At 37.9% G+C, this 21,289-nt stretch overlaps 1 protein-coding gene across 1 annotated transcript; it reads right to left on the bottom strand.

The window, feature by feature from the left end:
- Positions 1-1,523: 1,523 nt before the first annotated feature.
- On the bottom strand, positions 1,524-20,518 carry prkaa1 (protein kinase, AMP-activated, alpha 1 catalytic subunit). Its single transcript, XM_066659689.1, has 11 exons — positions 20,406-20,518; positions 19,699-19,929; positions 14,506-14,647; positions 10,257-10,350; positions 9,785-9,929; positions 9,566-9,653; positions 9,069-9,293; positions 8,142-8,291; positions 7,317-7,665; positions 6,026-6,152; positions 1,524-3,418 (listed from the first exon to the last, which is right to left on the bottom strand). Exons 2-11 carry the CDS (start codon positions 19,793-19,795, stop codon positions 3,120-3,122), a joined length of 1,716 nt encoding a protein of 571 aa, XP_066515786.1. The 5' UTR covers positions 19,796-19,929; positions 20,406-20,518; the 3' UTR covers positions 1,524-3,119.
- Between the last annotated feature and the right edge of the window lie 771 nt (positions 20,519-21,289).

Genomic DNA, 21,289 nt, shown 5'->3' with positions numbered 1-21,289 from the left:
TATATCAAATAGCTTGGTCAGTCTTTGTAAATTGCACACTGAAAAACAACTTTTGAGTTTGCAACCATGCAAAACTATCTCTATTAGCTTGTAATATGGTCCAGTGTATGAGCAAGCTTTTATCATGTTGTCAACAACATTTTATTCAATTACACACATTTTCCAGGCTCTATATTCAAACACTTAGCAAACACTGCTGTTTAAATAATTTGGAAATGCAGGCAGCATTTCAGGTTATGCATAATGTGAATTACACTCAGGTAGGGGAGGCCAAAAGCCAAACCAAACCAAGAAAAAAAATTCTCAACTAGCGGTCCTTTAAAAAGGTACACAGGGTAAGATTTGGGGTTCTGGTTCCTGAGGCCTCCCCCTAGTGTAATTCACTCTTACAGCACTGTACTGAAATCAATTGTAAGGGGAACGTAAGGGGTGTGATTTCCTGCCCTCCACTGAAAGTTACATAGAGCAGTCAGGGGTGTAGCACATAAATTTGGGCCCTAGGTACAGTATTGTGCCAAGGGCCCCTTCTCTGCCCCCCAAACCAGTTATACTAACAGAATCCACTAAACAGAAAAACTGACAGGCACTGATTTAAATGCCTGTGCTTTTGGCTTTCAACTTTCCTCTAGAGATGAAATAAAAAAATAATAATTTGACTGAACCTTTCTTTTTTTTTTTGCAGATTCCTATATGTAATAATATTACAAAATATTTGCCAACATGCTGTTTTTAATCTATGAAATAAGTGGCTTGACAAATACAACATAAAACCAGACACAAAATGCCTTAAACACAGCAATCAACAGCCACTTTAAATAATTTCTTTAATTTATTTCTTGCTATTATTGCAAACAATTTATTGATTATTTCTATAATTTTTTATTTTTTTTTTGCTTTTTGACAGTAAAACCATGAGCCTGAAGCTTTGCTATTCCTTTTCAGGACTGTTTCTGCAGAAGTATTATTATGATTCCAGAAGGGGATCATGAGATGGCTGCGATATCTCATTAGGAGCGCCATGCCTAGTTGAACTACCTAGAAGCGCAGAGCTGTAAATTTCACATGTGCCAGCAAGTGTCTCATATGTTTGCTCATTCTTTCAAACATGCAATTAATATGTTAAGCTCACACTATAACAGAACAGTACCTCATCATCTGACAACAGCATGAGGCAACTGAGGGACGAACTGAGATATTTAATCCCAGAACCTGAGCTTGTTAGCTGCTACCTTTCATTACTACAGTATATTTAAATATTGAGTCTCTTCAAGCTCACCTAATTTCTGAGATAAACATGTTAGATGTGTTTCTCTCTCTTTCCTCACATTTCTGGAAGCCTAATTTTGAGCACATTTTAGCGAGGTCTGAACTGCCAGACTTCAAAGCCCACAACACAGAAGTGCTGCGATGTATTTACATACAGAAGGGTCAAATCCCCTTCCATTTTGAGGCAGTGGGTGAGGGGTGGGGTGGGTGGAGAAATTAAACACAACGTGCAGATAGACAGAACCTGTCACGAAACATGCAGCCTGATATCGTTTATTTCTATTATAACAAATCATAAAAATCAGAAACAAAATTAAATTGAGGCTTATTACCCGCAGTCCGACACCCCTGAGTTCAGATTTGCAGTGCTGAGCCCAGAGTAGCAACAACAGAGGCCCTATTCTCCCTATTACAGGTCAGTGAAGTATCACAATTATTTTGAAGCTGTAATTTTAAGGTAAGGATATTGCGCAGTGTTCCTCTAAACATTGAACCTGTTGTAGCAATGGCCGCAGTTCACATGTTTACTGATTTATTTGGGGTTGACATAGTTCAGTCTGTAATTTCTATATTTGCCTGGGAAATGTTCATGTTGACCAAAAATGCTGAAGAGTATTTTCAATAATCCATACAGCAGTTAAATTGCAAAGAAATTCATTCTAAACCACCAAGTAAAACCCATAAGTGCCAATTTCCTCATTAAGACATGTCTGAACCTTCAGAGTGATTTTTTTAAGTGCAATAAAACAAGCCAAATTCAGTCAATATATAATTATTTTTCAAACTAGGTTTGTAAAACAACTTCAATTAGGGTTTAAAAACAGATAAAGCAGATGGTGATGTATGGAATAAAACAGTCACAAAAATTAAAAAAAAAATGTATCAGTCAACTATAATTATCTCAATACAAATTATCGTCCCATTTAAATCACCGATAAATATATTTGCAAATGCATTTCTTATTATGTAATTAGATTTATATATGTAAAATGTGAGCAATGGATAGAAATAGGCTAATGTGACATGAAAAAAATCTAGGTTTTCTTTTAAAAATCAGTGACATTAATAGGGAGAGGGGGAGGAAGAAAAAAAAAAAAAAAAGCAGCACTCTCTTTCCACCCCAACCTTTATGAAAACAGCTAAAGGCAGGATCACTGCACTTCCTCCGATTACATGGGTTAAGATTGGCCCACACAATTATTCTCAACTCTTAAAGTTGGCACTTTCTATTACAGGTCTACTCAAGAATGGCCTCTTTGCAGAATCGCATGCTTATTATAACATTGTTCAACAGAAACTTCTGAAGATCTGTGCAAAATGTTTCTTGACTCATAACTTCTCTCTTCATGGTGATATTGTTTACAGTACTGCTGACAGTGTATAACTGACATGTAAATACACATTCATATCTATATGCCTTACTCTCTGTGAGGAAGCCAAGTCAAACCCACCAGAATAAAACTGTAAAATCATATTCTACTGTTATAATAAAGTGGCTTGTCCACCCTCTCTCCGTTGTATTATCTCTGCTGTCACCTTCCTGTTCACCAATCAAACAAGCTGTAACTGATCACCAATTGATCAGCTTTCTCATGCATACAACAAGCATGGAGGCTTGAGTTTTCTGTTTGCATGCTTATTGCTCTAATGACAGAGAGAAAAAGGAGATGCAGCCAAAAACCAATAGAGACAAGTGATACAGCTGTAGTCAACAGAGAGGTACAGAGAGAGGAATGGAAAAATATACAAAGAGGGAGGGAGTAAATAATTAGAGGAGACAAAAGATACAGTGAGGGGGAGATTGGAGAAAAACAAAAATTACACAAGAGACAAGGCATCACAGGAGCTAAGATTTATCGTGCCAGCAGCTTGATGAGGTTGGCACACATCTCAAAAAACTCAATAGTATGGCTGCCAGGCCGGGGGTAAGATTCTCCTCCAGTCGAGTCCACTGAAGAGGTGAGAGAAGAGGTCAGACATCCATCTGCATGCTTGCCTCCAGTCACTGGGGGGGTGGAGGGAGCAGAACTGTCCTTTCCTCCATCCTCACAATCATTTCTTTCATTCTTGTTCTTTACGGCAGTCCGATAGTTTCCCACAGAGCCAGAACGACGAGGGGTGGCAGTTCCAGACTTTGTCTCCACCACATCATCTAAAAGAAGGAAGATAAAAACAGAAGGCAGCAAGAGATATGTAAATACATTCTAGGCATCTCAAAGATCTGCAGCAGAGCCCGTTAAGATCATTTTTAATGGATCATATATTAAGATGATTTCATCATCATAGAAGTGACACAAATAGACATAATCCATAATTTGCAGCATGGAAGAACATTTCAGAAGTTTGTCATGTTATCTATAACATGTTTTTAAAATAGTGTTGATCTCATATACTCCATTTCATCTGCAGGACATATGTTGTTATATTTTACACAGTCCTATAATGAAATCTTACAAATTTCACCTCTCCTTCTGGAAAAGAGAATGAAATGTAAGTTTAGGAACACAACTGAACTCTAAACCCACTGTTGTACCCATGGTCACACCTTTTTTTTTCCCCCCGAGACTGTATTTTCTTTTTATTTTGCGTATAAGTAAAATATTATGTCACTGACTCATTCAGCCCCTCCTCTGTCTGGAACTAAAGGATTAGCAAAGCACAAAATTAGGAGTTCACACATGAGGAAGCTGAACAGTGTGATTAGCAGTTAATTACTTTTGAATATTTCTGGGCTTTAACCAGTGCTGCTTCTGCAGCTACAGAGGGTCCGGAAGAGGCAAATTGAACTGGCTATTGAAGCAAGATATGAAGAACACAGGCAACAAGGAGAACAGCAGCCACAAGCCAGCTGAGCAGAAGCAACAGGCTATGTGGGTTTTTTTAAATGGTTATTGGGATCAAATGTGGATCGCACTAAATACAAGTGTAATTGTCACCACAACGTATTGTGATGGAATCACTCAAACCAGTTTTGCCGCATAAAAAAAACGAATCCTGATGCATCCCATACAGTGCAGCAACATAGGAGATAAAAAAAACAACAACCCTGAACCCAAGTGGTCAATAGGACACTTGAGGTGGGAAAAGCTGATGTATTGACTAGACATTTGTGACCTGACATTTGTGGTATCCATATACCACTTCAAATTAAGATTTTTTTAGGTGCATACTTCAAACGAAGGGCTTTACGTATTTACAAAAACATGAGTAACTGTTTTCCAATAGTAACCATGTAAATAGTCAGTATTTGGAATACATTTCCATTGGTAAAATTAATGGACATCATTAATATTACAGACCTTAGAGCCTTGTTAGTGAGGGCAGAGATGTAAAGTCTATTTGGAAAGGGACTGTACATATTCTGAGCTACAAAACGATGCGTGTCAGTTGTTTACCTTCAGACCGTTTTTGCCCCACTGTGCATGAATGTTCAAAATCTGTGTGGATCTCTGTGTCAGATTCCTTTAAAGGTTTTAGGGGGCACAACTGTGTACACTGGCTACACGCATATCTAATGTAGCAAATTTTTACCAAAGTTTAAAAAGATTGCGAAATTTGCTGCAATTTATGACATTATAAAGTATGTAAAACATGGCACTAGACTCACGAAAATATCCCTATACTGAATTGTGACATTACATCATATAATGTGCAAGAACACATGCATGTGTAAAGTTTCATGAGTTTTCATCCAAAACACCGAGCATCTCCAAGATGTATCCATTTACTGTTTTAAAATGGTGTCTCAACAGTTGCCTGCCATTATGCCCTAATTTGAAGTATCCACTTTTCCGTCGTAGCTTATGATTAGATATGTTGGAAGTATATTCCTACCTAATATCAATGGAATCCAATGAATTGCCTAGGAGGAGTTCGTTTTTAAAAAAAAAAAATAAATAAATAAAGAATGTCTAACACTAATACATTTATAATGACATTGGTTATGTTTATATAAAATTGAATGAATTTCTAAGCTACTATGTTGTGACCATGTTAATGTTTCCATTTGGTTCAGCGTTGTATCTTGGGTAAATTAATTGCCAGATATTATATCATAATTACATTGTTTGAGTAATTTTATCCGTGAAAAATATTAAATTTGCAGTTTATCAGGAGTCTATCCTGACTGAATTTTGAGAAAATCTGATCAAACTACAATGAGTTCATCTGAATATCTGAAAAACTGGGGGTAAAAAATCCAGTATGTCTGAATTCCTGACATGTTGAGAGCAATGTTCCTATCAAAATTCATAAAAATTAGAGAAAGTTGCAGGCAAGCACAACTAATTTTTTTAATACGTTAGGGGGCGCTACAGGGTCATCTAGCCACACACAAGAATGTATTTTCGAGCATTGGAGATGCCTTAAAGTGTGAATGTGTTTTAAAAAACAACAACAACAACAAAAAAAAAAACAAAGTCAATATATAAATAAAAACAAACAACAAAAATGAAGCTCAGATCCTAATCATTACATTTAATTTTCAACTGCCCCCAGCCTCACTGCTCATCAAGTACAATACCCCTGTAGAGCTACAACCACAAATGGTATCTGTAGAAAACACTGAAACATGACTACTAGAAAATTTTAACTGGTGTGGCTTTTAAAAACAAAAATGCATCTCATACTCTACTACCAAAGTAGGTGCAACAAAACAAAATTGGGACACATCACATTTGAGAAAAATAAGCAAAATTATACGTAATTTCAGTATTAAGAAATGAACATGCATTGACACACGATGTAACATGTGCTGTACCGTCTATGCTCCTGAAGTCAAGAAGGTAGGTTCTGCTGTCCACCTGGTAGAGCTGCAGACTCATCTTGGTCTGCATGCCCGTAACTGGATTCTTCCTCCGCACCCGCAGGTAATAGGGATTTACCACCTGGCAACATACAAGACAAGAAGTTAGGTTTTTCCAAATAGCAGTTTTCTTAATTTGACTTCGGGTAGAGTTTAAATGTACACATTTCCCCAGAGGAGTTTAAGCACCTAGGACAGTGGTCGCCAACCAGTCGATCTCGATCAACAGGATGATCTCCAAGACCATGCAAGTCGATCGCATTAAATCATGGCTGCATTAGTTATGGCATTTAAGTTAATATAGTTCAGGGTCAGAGTATGGTCCGGAGCAAACCTGGAATCATCGGGCGCAAAGCAGGAATACGCCCTGGAGGGGGCGCCAGTCCTTTACAAGGCAACACACACAGTCACACCTACGGACACTTGAGTCACCAATCCACCTACCAACGTGGTGTGTTTTTGGACCATGGGAGGAAACTGAGCACCAGGAGGAAACCCACGCAGACACATCAAACTCCTCACAGACAGTCACCCGGAGCAGGACTCGAACCCACAACCTCCAGGTTCCTGGAGCTGTGTGACTGCGACACTACCTGCTGCGCCACCCACACATATTTCATGTGTTACCTTGTGGAAATGTGCAACCATAGTGTACTTAAACCACTCTGGTCATTGGTACTGGTTCCTAATATTAGATAAGTTAGTTTTGTTTGTAACTTAGGATATTTTGTTTGTCGTTTTGGCATTCAGCTCACCCTGAGGTTTAACATGTGACTTTTAAAACCTGCCATGTGATATTACCAATACAGCGTTTGTTGAACTTACTTCTATTATTTCTTTATTAATGTTACTGACTCTTGAACCCTAAACTAGACTTGCATGAGCCTTAGTTATTAAAAAAGGGGTCGTAACATATTGGCGGCGTGTTTTCTTACTGGAATTGGACTTGGTCTTCTTGGCCACTAGACACATACTATATGCACATGTCCATCACAAAAACAGTACTTATAATGATCTACATAAACCTACAACTAACATCAGACAAAGAACAAAAACAGGATGGGAAGAAAGAGTTTTAAAAAAGTAAACAGATTAGTTTTAATCAAAATGTTTTCTTTTTCCTCCAGATGTAATGAAAGATATTTGATGTTTAAATCTGGCTTACAAAACTTTTAAAATAAATTTATCTTTAAACTCTCTAAACTAAAAACAGACTTGTAAAGATGTTGAAAAGGTTTTATTTTACCTTCCACTCATAGTCCAGCTGCTTCATGGCTCGACACACCTCACTCATAATATCATTGGGTCTGCTCTGGCTGCGGATGCCCAGATGCCACTTGGCACGCCGGACGCCCATGTGCTTCGACTTCTGAGGGTTGAGCTCATCCAGTGTATGCCGTGGCCTTGGCTGTGTTTCAGCCACGAGGAAGGGAACTCGCTCTGGGTGAGGCTTGGCGTGGTGATGTGCCGGCAGGTCATCCAGGAAGGAGTCAGGAGGGCTAGAAGCCAAGTAGAAGTCCTTGGCCTCGCTCATAATGCGGCGGTTGTCTATAATCAGATGGTATGCTACAGCTAAAGGGTCCTGGTGATTACGACTGTTTGAAAGCAATAAGAAAGAAAAAGATCTTGTTCATAACACTTTACCAACAAAACAAAGAAAGATAACACAGTGCAATATAAAACAGATTAGTGACGACAACTGCAGAATGAAATCCAAAGTAAAACTAACATAATGGAAACAAGGGGGGGGGGGGGGGGGGCAGCACAGAAATATCAATTTAATAACGTATTCCATTGGTTTTAACCTAAATTTGTACCAACCATGGTTTTTAAATTTTAAGTCAAACTGGCCAATTTAAATATATAGAACACTTTGTACTCAACAAAATTAAAGTCTATTTAAATTACATTTATCATGAATTAAAACAGATTGGCCATAATGAAACAATTAAATGGCTATGTATTTTTATTTGTAATTTCTTATGTATGATTTGTAAATTTACTCTACTCAAGGATTATGTTAAAATGAACCAATACATAACTGATGGATACAAACAAAACAGATTCAAACCTGTAAAGGCAGCTGAGGACCTCTTCTTCAGTACACTCAAACTTCTCACATACTTCCTTCAGTGCTTCCTCGTCAATCATGGTGGTACTACATGAAGCATCCTCTGGAAATAGATACTTAGGTAGGTCCTCCTTAAACCAATCATCCTCTCTAAATAAAGAGAAATTAACAAATAAAAATGGTTCCAGTTATGTTCATTAGAAATAAGGTTTTTATAATTGAAAGGTGTAATGGGGACCAGTATAAAAAAAATAATAATAATAAAATAAAATAAAAAATAACCCCCTTGGCTGAGTGGAAATGGCTCATCATAGTTCAACTAAGTAGTTTATGTTCAACAGATTTCCTACCATGTGTCAATTTCTAAAAACATCAGGATGATTTATGTCCACCACATAACTGACAAAATACCTCACTGCATAAAATATTTAATAAAATATAACACTGACATAGTACATATAGTTATACTACCACTTAAAAAGTATAAGAGATAAATAAATGTTTCTTTCTACAGTAACACCTTTCAAACATTTAAAATAAAATAACCAGTTAAACATTTAATCTATCCGGGTTGCCCAATATATATTAAAAATGTAGTTGCTTTTTTTTTTTTTTTTTAAAAAAGAATGGAACTTTTTATAGAAAGATCTTAGTCAACCTGTAGTTCAGTGGTCACATGACATTGTCAATTGAATATTGTTTTGCACAGTAAACAATCCTATTCTGGCACTGACATTTAATAAACTCCAGCAGCACTGCAGTGCACCCATACCAACACATTACACACTAACACCAACACCACCACCATCACCACCATATCAATGTCACTGCAACAATCATGTAAGATCAATGCACCTGAGTGAATGCAGTGGATGCAGTGACAAGCTGTGCTCAAAAACAAAAGTTTGAGATTGTGAGGCATCTCACCGGATTTCTTTAATGGTGGCTCTCTTCATAGGGTCCACCTGCAGCATGTGCTTGAGAAGGCTGATAACTGAAGCGTTCAGGTACTGCGGTGTGAAAAATATGCCATCACAAATCTTTTTAAAGAGTGTTGGCACATGGTCATCATCAAATGGCAACGTCCCACACAGCAGTGCATAAAGTATCACACCACTGCTCCAGATGTCCACTTCAGGACCTGCATACAACCTGAGTATGAACATAACTAGGTTAGCCAAAAGACCTCAGAATTAAGAAAAGCCACAAGACATAACAGGATGCATAATAAAAATTCAGAACTACTAAGTTACATGAGATTTTTATAAAAATATAATTTTTTAGCAAAATTAACGAGCAAATAAATTTTAATTTAATTTAGCAAAGCACGGAGTAAAGGACAGTAGATACTGAGAGGAAAAAAATACAAGGAGCAAGTGCTTCATGAAGTGGATGGAGTAATTAAAAGTAAATAAACACGGTACCTTCCAGAGATTACTTCTGGAGCTGCATAGTTAGGGGAGCCACAACTTGTCCGTAGAAACTCACCATCCGACATCATGTTTGACAGGCCTAGGACACAATTATCAAAAAGATGTATTTTATATATATATATATATATATATATATATATTTTTTTTTTTTCCCCCCACTTTGTCTTGTAAAACATTTATTGACAGAAATAACAGTGCATCATTGCTCACCAAAGTCAGCAATCTTTGCATTCATATGAGCATCCAGCAAGACATTCTCAGGCTTAAGGTCTCGGTGTACCACCATGTGTCTGTGGCAGTAGTCCACTGCTGAAATAATCTGCTGGAAAAGACGCCGACTCTCCTTCTCATCCAGCTGATAAGAAGAACAAATGCTCAGATTAAGGCTTAATTATACTTGGATAAAGAAAAAATTGCCAGTTCAAAAAGAATGAATTTAGACTTTGGTCATTATGTTAAATATTATTAAAAGTCTCAAAATTCATTAAATCTGCTAAAATATAATTTACTTTAATCTAAAACTTTAATTTTATGTTTCTTTACAGAATTCTAGGTCTTAGAGACAAACAAGCTAGACAAGATGACAACCACAAAGGAAAAATCTCAAAAAGTAAACCAACTCTCAATGACTCCAGAGAGAACAATAATAATACAATAATAACAGCTGATAAAAAGGTCACACCTTCCCATTTTTGCAGATGTAGTCAAAAAGTTCTCCTCCAGATACATATTCCATGACCATAAATATGTCAGTAGGGGTGCTAATCACTTGGTACCTGAAAAAAAAAACAACATGGAAAAATAGTTGAGTTTCCAGAAAACATTCATAATCCTGATTTATAAATTGGATAAATCTGGATATTAGTTTTAAAGAGCTACGCAATAGGGGCGGGGGAAAAAAAATTCTACATCGATTAATCTCAATATACAAACCCATTTCCAAATATGTTGGGACATTGTACAAAATGTAAATAAAATGCAAGGATTAGCAAATATTTGCTTGTGATATTGGACTGAATTTCAGTGCCCTGCATGGCAGTTAACCAATCCAGGGACAATAAACACACACAAATCTATACTCAGTTCAAAAATACAATAAGTACCATGCATAACCTGCAGTAATGTCTACAGGTAGCATATAACTTCACCCACAAGTGCTAGGATAGAGTTGCGGACCCTGGCAGATTTTGGCTGTGGCTTAACCACATCCATCCTCTACATTTCAAATGGAAAATCAGTTATGAACTGTGGTATGAGGGCAGCAGCTTCCTAGAGGTACACACAAATCTCTGACAAGGAGTCCCACAAAGCTTGCAATAAAGCTACTGAATTCTGAATAGGACCCTTGTGGTTTGTAAATATTAAACAGTGAAACCGATCTCTGGGAAATTTGTAAATTAGCAATAAAACTCATTCTAAAAATTTGCAAACCAATCTCATGAGCAACAGAAGTCTGTAGCACTCAGTCTGCCTTCTGTGTGCATGCACTCCAATGCCCGCGTCTCAGTGTAACATTTGTGAGCAAATACCTAGTCTGTGTTCTTTTATTTTGCAGAGGTCAAATTTCATTTTATGGTTGTATAATGATCATGAAGCATGTCACTTATTCATTACTGGTTAGTGAATAGAGTAGAAGAAACCACTGCTGACAACTCAGAGCAGAAGCCAGGCAGCAGCAAGACATAACCAACATTCTGCTTGCTCCCTTAAAACATAACCTATGTACAACCCTATTGAGAATGTGCCTGTTCTTTGAATTAAACATAAACTTGTGGAGAACAAACACTTCTTCCCAACAACTACAGCACCTCTGACTTAATATTTACTCTGCAAATTAATTCAAACTGTCATTGTTAATGAAAATTTATCAGAAAATTGAGGTTTCATGTCCAACCCAAACTCCCAAACTTGGATTAGACCCAATGAATATTTCATATTAACCGAAGATATAATTGTAGGTAATAATTATGTACACAGCCCAAGGTTATCAGGCAAAGGAAGCAATGTAGGTGGAATTTACTGTAATACCTTAGCCATTAACCATAAAAACAGTTGTACATTTACCTCTTGTGTAAATCTTTCTATTAACATAACCAGTCATCAGAGATCGGTTTCACTGTTTAATATTTAAAAAACCACAAGGGCCCTATCCAGAATTTTTGTAAGAATTCAGTGGCTTTATTGCAAGCTTAGTGGGACTCCTTGTCAGAGATGTCCCCCCCCCCCCTAGGAAGCTGCTGCCCTCATACCACTGTTCATAAATGATTTTCCATTTGAAATGTAGAGGATGGATGTGGTTAAGTCACAGCCAAAATCTGCCAGGGTCCACAACTATATCTTAGCACTTGTGGGCGAGGTTATATGCTACCTGGAGACATTACTGCAGAGGTCGACCAATCCCAAGCACCTTGCAAGGGAGCAGGTCCTCTTGTACAGCCTCATGAACACACCAGATGTTCTCACCAACAAGGGCAACCCATTTGTTGCCTGGTTAATGAAAAAGGGATGTATGTTTCTCTGGATTAAACATTTACATACATTTGTTAATCATTTACAGTCAGATGGACTTGTGGAACTTTTTAACCTAACTTAAAACAAATTCACCACCTGATCAATGAGGGTGGCTGGAATTGGGATGTTCACCTATACATGCCCTTTGCTGTCAGAGACCCACCAGCCCTTCCATGTGCTCACCCCTTTGAACTCCTTTATGCATAGCATCTGAGTGGCAACCTGGATGTGGCAAAGGTACCCTTCCTATTTAAAGAGTAATCTGTGAAGCACATGCAGAGCTGCATGCAGAGTGTGGTGCTCCCTGTAAAAGGAGCACATAGAGGAGACCCAGTGGGCTCCGCAACACCTACAACTGACCAGCCCAGTCCAGACAGTTCCACCTAAGAGACCAGGTACTTATCTTTATGCATACAGCCAACTACAAGGTTCTTGAAAAGTGTCCATGGCCTAATACCATTAGAGAGCAAGAATATGAAGTGCAATATTGAGTACAGTAGCAGAAAGAATGGCAGTAGATGGAAGTCTACTAACACACACATATATATATATATATATATATGTTTTAAAGAGAAGTCACAAGAACCAATACTTTGTCTACAAAGTCAATCTAAAGTTGTTTAAAATGTACATTTAGCGGCAATAACATATCTGTTATACCTTTATATCTGTTATACATATCTGCTATACCTGCACTACCTTTTTTCTGAGAGTGAAAAATAGAATGCAGTGCATCTTTTAGGCTTGGGGGATAATGTTCATTTAGACAAAATATTTAATCTGCATGATCTCCAGAATTAGAGGTAAACACTAATATGATATCATAATAGTTTATGATGTACCCACGCAAGACTTTCATCTATTCAAGTGAGTCAAATTTTATTGCAGCCTAAATAAACGCTCTGCACAGCAGATGCATAAACACAGCATCAGGTGTCTGAACATGTACTTTCTACTCATGGGGCTATTTACACTTGTTTAATCTCTTTAATGAAGTGGGAAGTGCTGTCATTGGTTTAAACATTTAATTTATTCAATATCTAAATATGAAGTCACTGCGAACTACATACACTAGTTTAGAAAAATAATGTATTCAAATCACATATGAACACTCAGGAGGAGACAAAAAAAACATTGATTGAAGGGCAAAAGAGAGAAAGAGCGAGAGAAATAAAAATAAAAATAATAATTCCCGCACAGGTTTTGACTCCAGCTCTACATACACTTGCTTGGGGCAGACAAACCTGCTTGCTTTTTTAAGTGACAGGCCCCAAAGCGGCCAGCAGATGGCAAAGACTGCCGTCACCTCGCTGCAGTGTGAAGGCAGCATCATGAATTTGACACTTCTACAAAGGCATCAGGGGATGTTGCAGAACCATTGTCTTCTTTTTTAGAGATATTTCTTTCTTTAGATATTGTTGTTTCATAAGCTTGTGAGTGACAGGATGCGAGTCCTGCATAACTATCAGTTTGTAGACTGTAGTTGAAGCCCAGCTTTTCATTTTGAAATTTTTAAAAGACACTTTTTATAGTAATATCTGCAATGTAAGAGTTTATGTATTAAAGCACAATGTGTAATTGCTCCAGGTCATTGCCCGTTGCAAAAATATCCCAATCTGTGCAGTCAAAATGAAAATACTCTCATCTACAAAAGGAGGGCACAGCAGAAAAATTTGGGAACAACGGGGTTAAACATTCCAGCACTGTGAGGGAGGGGCGTAACCATCGGTGGGCCTGGGCCAACCCAGTGAGCCAGAGCCAATTTCCTAGGTGTGAGTTCATGTGCGCAGACACCCTCCTTTCTGACTGTTCTGCACAAACACACATCCCGTGAGTCAGATTCAAAACTGTCCCGTATTTGGACACTAAAATCAGTGTTCTGTTTTGAGCTGCCACTGGAGGCATTTTTCCCATATTTTTGAGGTGAGATTGTTAAGATGATGATTTGTTTGGCTAAATTACATTAGATAATTTATGTAATTGTAAAACTTATGCTGGAAAATTGATTTATTCTAAGCATTATGTACAATTATTTTTTATTTCATACTTGATTCAGCAAAGTAAATCTGTTCACAGGCCAAAAAAAAAAACACCTCTGACTTTGAGGAAATTACTGTATGTAAACATTACAATCTCTGTCCATCATATAACATATAATTTTTATCACTTATCTCTGTTAGGAAAATATGTTTAATAGATCTGTATTTTGAGCACAGTCACTATCTAATTTATTTATATTTTTAAGCATTGTCTACTCAATTTACTCTCAAAAACATTTACTTGATCACAGATTCTGTGGAAGATATAGAATGGAAAACTAATTTCATCACTTGCAGATAACATGAACCACTCATCTAAATGTAGCTTTTCATATCTGCATACTGGCCATTAAGCTAAAGTTCACCTAGTGTTCTACTTACAGTTTAATTATGTGTGGGTGCCGGAACAGCTTGAGGTTCTGGATCTCACGCCGAATCTTGCCCACTACATCCAGACTCCGGATCTTCTGCCTGTTAAGGATCTTTACAGCTACTTGGTGCTTTGTCAGCTCATGTTGGCCCACTGCAAGAGAGTTTTTGAAACAGACATCAGACTCCTTCCACATGGAAAATTACTACTCATTTAATGGTCAAATAAATCTGTGGTCACCATTCTAGGTTAAATATAATGTCCCTTTCACACATGCAAGAAAATCCAGAAATTTTACCCAGATAAGTTGTATGTGTGAACAAGACCCCCTGCAAGATTCGTCCCGGACCTTACCCGGACTTTATCCTCCTGGCATCCTTGTAAAGACTCCGGGTGAAATTTGAGTCAGCGCATGTGAGAATGGTGCAGAAATGTTCCAGAGTTTCTCCTGAACATGTAGCCCAGGCGCTGCACAACACCTAAAGCCTGTGTTTCATTTCCTGCTGTGAGAGCGTGCACCATGCAGAAAATCTCCTGCTGTGTGCTCTATGTGTGAATGACAGCTACGGAATACTCCGGAGTTCCTCTAGAAACTCATGTGTGAAAGAGGCTTAAGAGAGAAGAATCACAACCCCATTATTCAAAGTTGACAGGAAAGAAAAACTATGTAAAGGGTTAACCTTATTTGCTTAATTGATTGTGTAAATACTACTTAGAATTAATGTCTGCAACAGGTTCCAAACAACTGGGGACATGGCAATTTTAGATTAGAAATATTGTAAAAGGGGTCAAAAACCTCCATCCATTTAGCCAGAGCCGGCAAAACTGTCACTTGTCATGATTCTTCTAGATATTCCTGTTGCCTTCACAGAGAACCTCATGATCCTCATCTCTGTTCACTTCAACCTCCGCAAAAAAAATCTGGAGAGGTGGCCCTCTCAAGTAAAATGGAGTAGGTCCACTCCATGTAGACTTTTCACTGCTGTCCCTTAGAGCCGAGATATACTTGCTGTTAACTATGTGCTCACAAAAGCATGATGGCCGCCTTACATATAATGAGTCTGTTTGGCACATCTGTTGTGCATGTCCTCAGTTTTTCCCACTGCATGGAACCTACAGGACTCGGAACGGCTCTTTTGCTATTCCATTGGCCAAATCTGGTACCTGGCTCCTGGGAACGCGTAAGTTTTCAGTCCCATCTCACTCTGGGTTCCAGCCGTACTGAGTAGGTACTAAATGGTGACGTGTAAACCCTGCAGTGTGCTGATTGGCCAGAGAGACATGTCTATCATCACGAAATGCAGAGCTCATTCAAATCCAGCACAATCCACCACTTTACTCTTAACTTTACCTCAAAGTGTTTTGAAGGGGTTTATATGCTTCTTGGGCGGATGGTCAACAAAAATTTCCTGTGAAAGCCGAACGTGCAACATACAAAACCAAATTTGATTATTTAACCAAATTAGTCTGCGAAATTGTCTGAAACTTAAAGTGTGCTCAATATTAAACTTGAAATATTTTCAGAAGTCCATTCCAAATCTTGACTTCCTCCATTATAATCAAAATAATGAACTCCCAGCACTTATAGACACCTTGCTGGGCTTTCAAGATCAAGAAATCTTTCCTTTAGGAGTGATTCCTTCAGTATGATGTCGCTGGGCAAAGCACTTTTTTGTACGTTTTCTTAGTTGTGTTTGTGTGTATTATATTACACACAGTGTTGGGTTACTTTTAAAAAAGTATTCAATTACAGAATTTAAAATATATGCCCTAAAATGGAATTTGTAACATATTCCATTACATTACTCAATATGAGTAACATTTTCTGAATACTTTGAAATATATAACATTTTTTGTGCCAACTTAAGAAGAATAATCTGTTGTGACCTGTAGCAACAGCTGAATGAATTAGGGATTACCTGGATGTAATTAACATTAACTGTACAGGATTAAAACTATGGAGTATGTAAAAAAATAAAATAATAATAATAAAAATATAAAAATAACAATAAAATACAATGGACATACTCTGGGCAACGTACGAGACTTCTAGCCTGTTGCAATTAAAGTTTAGAATTTAATCATACAATGACTAATTCTATCTTTAAATCTATTATGTACAAACTGGAAGTGACTCAACATCTAGTCTGCAACTTCCTTAGTCTCTTTGTGTAAGACTAAGGCTTGCAACTAAGACGGAAAATTGTGTCCTCCAGAAGAATGTACTTGAGAAGTCACCTTGATAGAGTAAATTGAATGGCATGGGATTTTCAGGCCGTACTTGTTGACAAGTGATGAAACCTATGTATCCTCTATTTTGGGCTTTTCAATTTTTGGATATTTTTTATTTTTTGTCTGGCTAAAAATTAATCAGTAAGATAACATTAGCCTGCTCTAATACACACTTCGTACTACAAATGCTAAATAATATAATAATTATATCAAAATATTATAAAATATTAAAAATATAACAAAACCTATTTTTGCTGTGACTGATAAACTTTATGGGTTCTGAATGCAGTGCACAGAATCAGTTATTTGAGACTGATTGGACAGACACCGGTAAGACAATCACACTGAAAAACTGCCAATTCTGGTAATCAGCCAATCAATCAATGCATTTCTATTAAACTTTCAAACTTGTGAACTGATGTTAATAGGCAATCACAATTTATGGTAGAAATAGGAATCCAAAAATAAATTATAAAAGTAAACTATACTGCCAGAAGTATTTGTTTGGCTCCCTTCACATGCATATGAACTTGAGCAACATCTCATGGTTAATCCAATAGGGTTTAATACGATGTCAGCCCACCCTTTGCAGCTATAACAGTTTCAGCTATTCAGGGAAGGCTTTCCACAAGGTTTAGGAGTGTGTTTATATGAATTTTTGACCATTTTTTCAGAAGAACATTTGTGAGGTCAGACGCTGATGTTGGACGAGGCCTTGCTCACAGTCTCTGCTCTAACTCATCCCAAAAGTGTTCTACTAGGTCTCATCCATGTCTTTATAGACCTTGCTTTGTGCACTGATGCACAGTCATGTTGGAACAGCAAGGGGCAATCCTCAAATTTTCCCACAAATTTGGGAGCATGAAACTGTCCTAAAGGTTAAAGTATTAAGAATTCCTTTGATTGGAACTAAGAGGCCAAGACCGACTCGTTAAAATCAACCACACACCAAAATCCCTCCCAGTGTTTGGTGATGTAAGGCACCTCTGCCATGGAAACCCATTCCATGTAGCTCTCTACCCACTGTTCTTTAGCCAGTCTGAAGGTGAAGGCTGAATTGGAGAACTGTAGTGATTGACTATGAAGAAAGTTGGTGACCTAAGCACACCATGCGCCTCAGCATCCACTGACCCTGCTCTGTCATTTTACGTGGTCTACTACTTCATGGCTGAGTTGCTATCACTCCCACTTCCACTTTGTTATAGTACCATTGACAGTGACTCTGGAATATTTAGTAGGGAGGATATTTCACAACTGGACCTAATACATAGGTGGCATCCTATTACAGTACAAAACTGGAATTCACTGAGCTCCTGGGAGTGACCCATTCTTTCACAAATGTTTGTAGAAGCAGTCGGCATACCTAGATGCTTGGATTTATACACCTGTGACCATGGAAGCGAGTGAAACACCTGAATTCAATGATTTGGATGGGTGAGTGAAAACTTTTGGCAAAATAGTATATACTGCAAGTTGCAATTGCTTACAAATTCTAGCTATGCCGAGAACATATTATTCTCAACTGTCTTTGCACTCTATTAAATCTATAATTTCTCCAAAATAATCTGTGATTAAAGATAAATTCAGCACAATTTTGACCAGCACTGATTAGTAAAAATATAATAATAAAAACTTTCCAGGGAAAGTTCAATTAAACTGTAAACACACAGAAATAATTTTTGACAACAATGCTAACATTTGGTTAAAACGGCCCATAGCTACAAATAAAAAAAACAATATTAACAATTGGTACTAAAGCCCAGCCCTGAGGCCGATTTGCTCTACCTGACAATTCAGGTTTTTTTTAAATCTTCCCCAATTGTTCTGAGGTGAGGGGAGTCCATAATACAGTTTTACTACTTGTGCAGTCTGGGATAAATATGGAAATAAATGTTTAAAAAAATGGTAAATAATAAATAATAAAAAATAGGTAGATTAGAAAAAAAACAGCCAAGCTGAATAGATCTTGTTAGTGTGTGTGCATCGCAAGCCCTACTGACCCTTTTCACATTTCACTGTCATCGGCCATGTTTGTTTACTTCAAGTTTGCAAGAAACACAGGGCTAATCTCACAATCTAGTATGTGAGAAACTCTCGTGAGATTTTGCTCTCAGTGCCACCGTTCAGACGAGAATAATCTGACAGTGTTGACAGTGTACTTTTATTCATATAAAAGCACTAAAATGTCACAATATGTGAATGCAAATCTTATATGGTCCTCGATGACAGTATCCATTGTCTCCTTGTCTAAAAATAATGACTTAGTATCTCAAAAAAATGGCTGTGTCTCAAAATAAACTTAATAATGAAAAAAGTATCAGATGCGTTAAGGAGAATGTTATGGGAAATAAGGTATAGGCCCATAATGCCTGCGCGATATTACAAATCAAAACGAACCTTCAGGAACAAATACACGAATTTAACCCGCGTGAGGGTGAACGGCTATCCAGTTTATCCTCTGACTACTTTCTGCAATAGTTCTATATTCCCTCTACAGCGCTATACGTACGCATTAAACTATTGTCCTGCTATATCTTACAAGAAAACTGGGTACACTGCTGCTAAATATCAATTTTGGGATTAAAAAGTGTGTGAAAATTTCTATACATTTTAGTTTTAAAACCAAAATAACTTTTAAAGTCTGCGTAGAAACCTGAGAGTGAGTCCTGTGGGTTTGCCGTTTCGTACACATCCAATTGGCTGACATATAAAGCCAAATTAGCTGTCTAGCTTTCTAACCGCGTAACAGCACCCAGTAATAAAAAAACTAACATCGTGCTATGTACTAAACTCCAGAAGAACCCCATCAATGGTTAGGATATTATCGGCTAAAATACCTTGTTAATACATTTTCGAAAGCTGCAAAGAAGTTAGCTTTATAGCTAACTATGGCTAACACCTTAGTTCACCACCTGAAATCTCACCGACATCATTGTCTACGGTACAACTGAAAGACAGACAGGCAGAATTACCTTTAACTTTTCCGAACGTCCCCACTCCGAGCGTGTCTCCGAGAATATAATGCCCGATTTTCACTCTGCCTTCATGTTTGGGTTTGTCCGTCGCCATCTTCCCCCGTTAGACTTGGCTGTAGCGGTAGGGCGAACAGTGGCGCCACACCGGCGCTTCAGCTGATGTTTTGCCCAATCTTACATCTCCGTCCTGACTGCACTTCCCAAGGACCAGGGCAGTACCGCGTCCGCCTGATTAAAAATACGGTAAAATGACAGCTGGAGAACAGAGTCTCTAATGTTGCTGCTCTGGGCTCAGCACTTTAGAAACTAACATCACTTTGTAACTGTTTGAGGAGGTGGGGAACCAAACCCCCTCCGTATTCAAGGACAGTGCTGTAAAATGTTGCATATTCTGCAACTGTATTGGGAGCAGGAGCAAAAATACAAAATCTGACCTAATGCTCCGTTAAGGGTTTGACCAATTAATCAATAAACGGTGTGTAGACATTGACTTAAGGATGCACTTAAGTCTTATTGCACAGTGTGTTACAAGAATGAGATATTTCTCTTTCAAATAATTATTTGTTTAAATTAATAACTTTGAAAAGGTAATTAGCTTCTGAGCTCAGAAGGTTTTGACAGTGGCACCTGCTCAGCTATTGGCTCATTAATTCGTTGTCTGTAACAGCTTCTCCAGTTCAGGGATGCTGTTAGTCAGGGCCTACCTGGAATCACTGAGCTCACGGCAGGAATACACCCTGGAGGGGGCACGAGTACTTCGCAGGATGACACACTCATGCACTTACACTTTCGTGTAGTCAATCTGCCAACGTGAGTTTTTAAACAGTGAGAGGAAACCCACGCCAACACGGGGAGAACACACCAAACTACTCACAGACAGTCACCCGGAGCAGGGCACGTGTTACAAATATTCAAGGGGTCGGTCTGAGAGCGGACCTCAGATCCATCAGCTATATCCACAGCTGAAAGTATGTGAGGCAAAGCAATTGACAGTTTTTCTTTTACTCAGACTCGCATGCAAGTGTGGAGGTATTTCTGTGACTCTCTAGGCTTTAACTGTCTGTTCATATAATGAATGACACAAATAACCCTGTACAGACCAGAGCATGCCTGATACTGATTGTGCATCTGCATATCTTTTGTATATCTTAAGTGAAAACAAGCAGAATTTTCCTAAAGCCACAGCACCAGAGAAGAAGTGCTCAGAACTAATGTTGCTAGTATACAGATACTAGAAAAATATCTTAATACTTTGTCATTAAAAACAGTACAATACCGTTGAATTTATTACTTTTTCTGAACTCCTGAACTGAGATCACATAATCGATTGAGGTATTCAACTTTATTCAAACAGTAAACAAGTCTTATGAATGTATGACACGGGTGCGACTGGACCCAGAAATGGTGAAACGTCATGTGTGGCGTCACACTTAACAAGCAGATTCCAGAGATTCTGCCAACCGCCCTCAGCTTGTAGAGAAAGTACATTACTTTTCCTGACATTTTAGGCTTTTGTCATGGTATCGGTATTGAAATATTTAGGAATGTATTGTATTGAAAGCCATAATTTTGTTATTGTGACAACACT

Source organism: Hoplias malabaricus, chromosome 2, assembly GCF_029633855.1.
Source record: "Hoplias malabaricus isolate fHopMal1 chromosome 2, fHopMal1.hap1, whole genome shotgun sequence".
NCBI lineage: Eukaryota > Metazoa > Chordata > Actinopteri > Characiformes > Erythrinidae > Hoplias > Hoplias malabaricus.
The sequence above is the reverse complement of the archived record's forward strand: the minus strand, read 5'-3'. Positions and strand labels throughout refer to the sequence as shown.

Excerpts from the sequence above, each read along its gene's own strand:
- prkaa1 (XM_066659689.1), bottom strand. The coding sequence starts at position 19,795 with ATGGCGACGGACAAACCCAAACATGAAGGCAGAGTGAAAATCGGGCAT. Across the intron at positions 10,351-14,505 it reads CACCCACACATAATTAAACT|GTACCAAGTGATTAGCACCC; the intron begins GTAAGTAGAACA and ends TTTTTTTTTCAG. Across the intron at positions 7,666-8,141 it reads GTCCTCAGCTGCCTTTACAG|TCGTAATCACCAGGACCCTT; the intron begins GTTTGAATCTGT and ends GCTTTCAAACAG.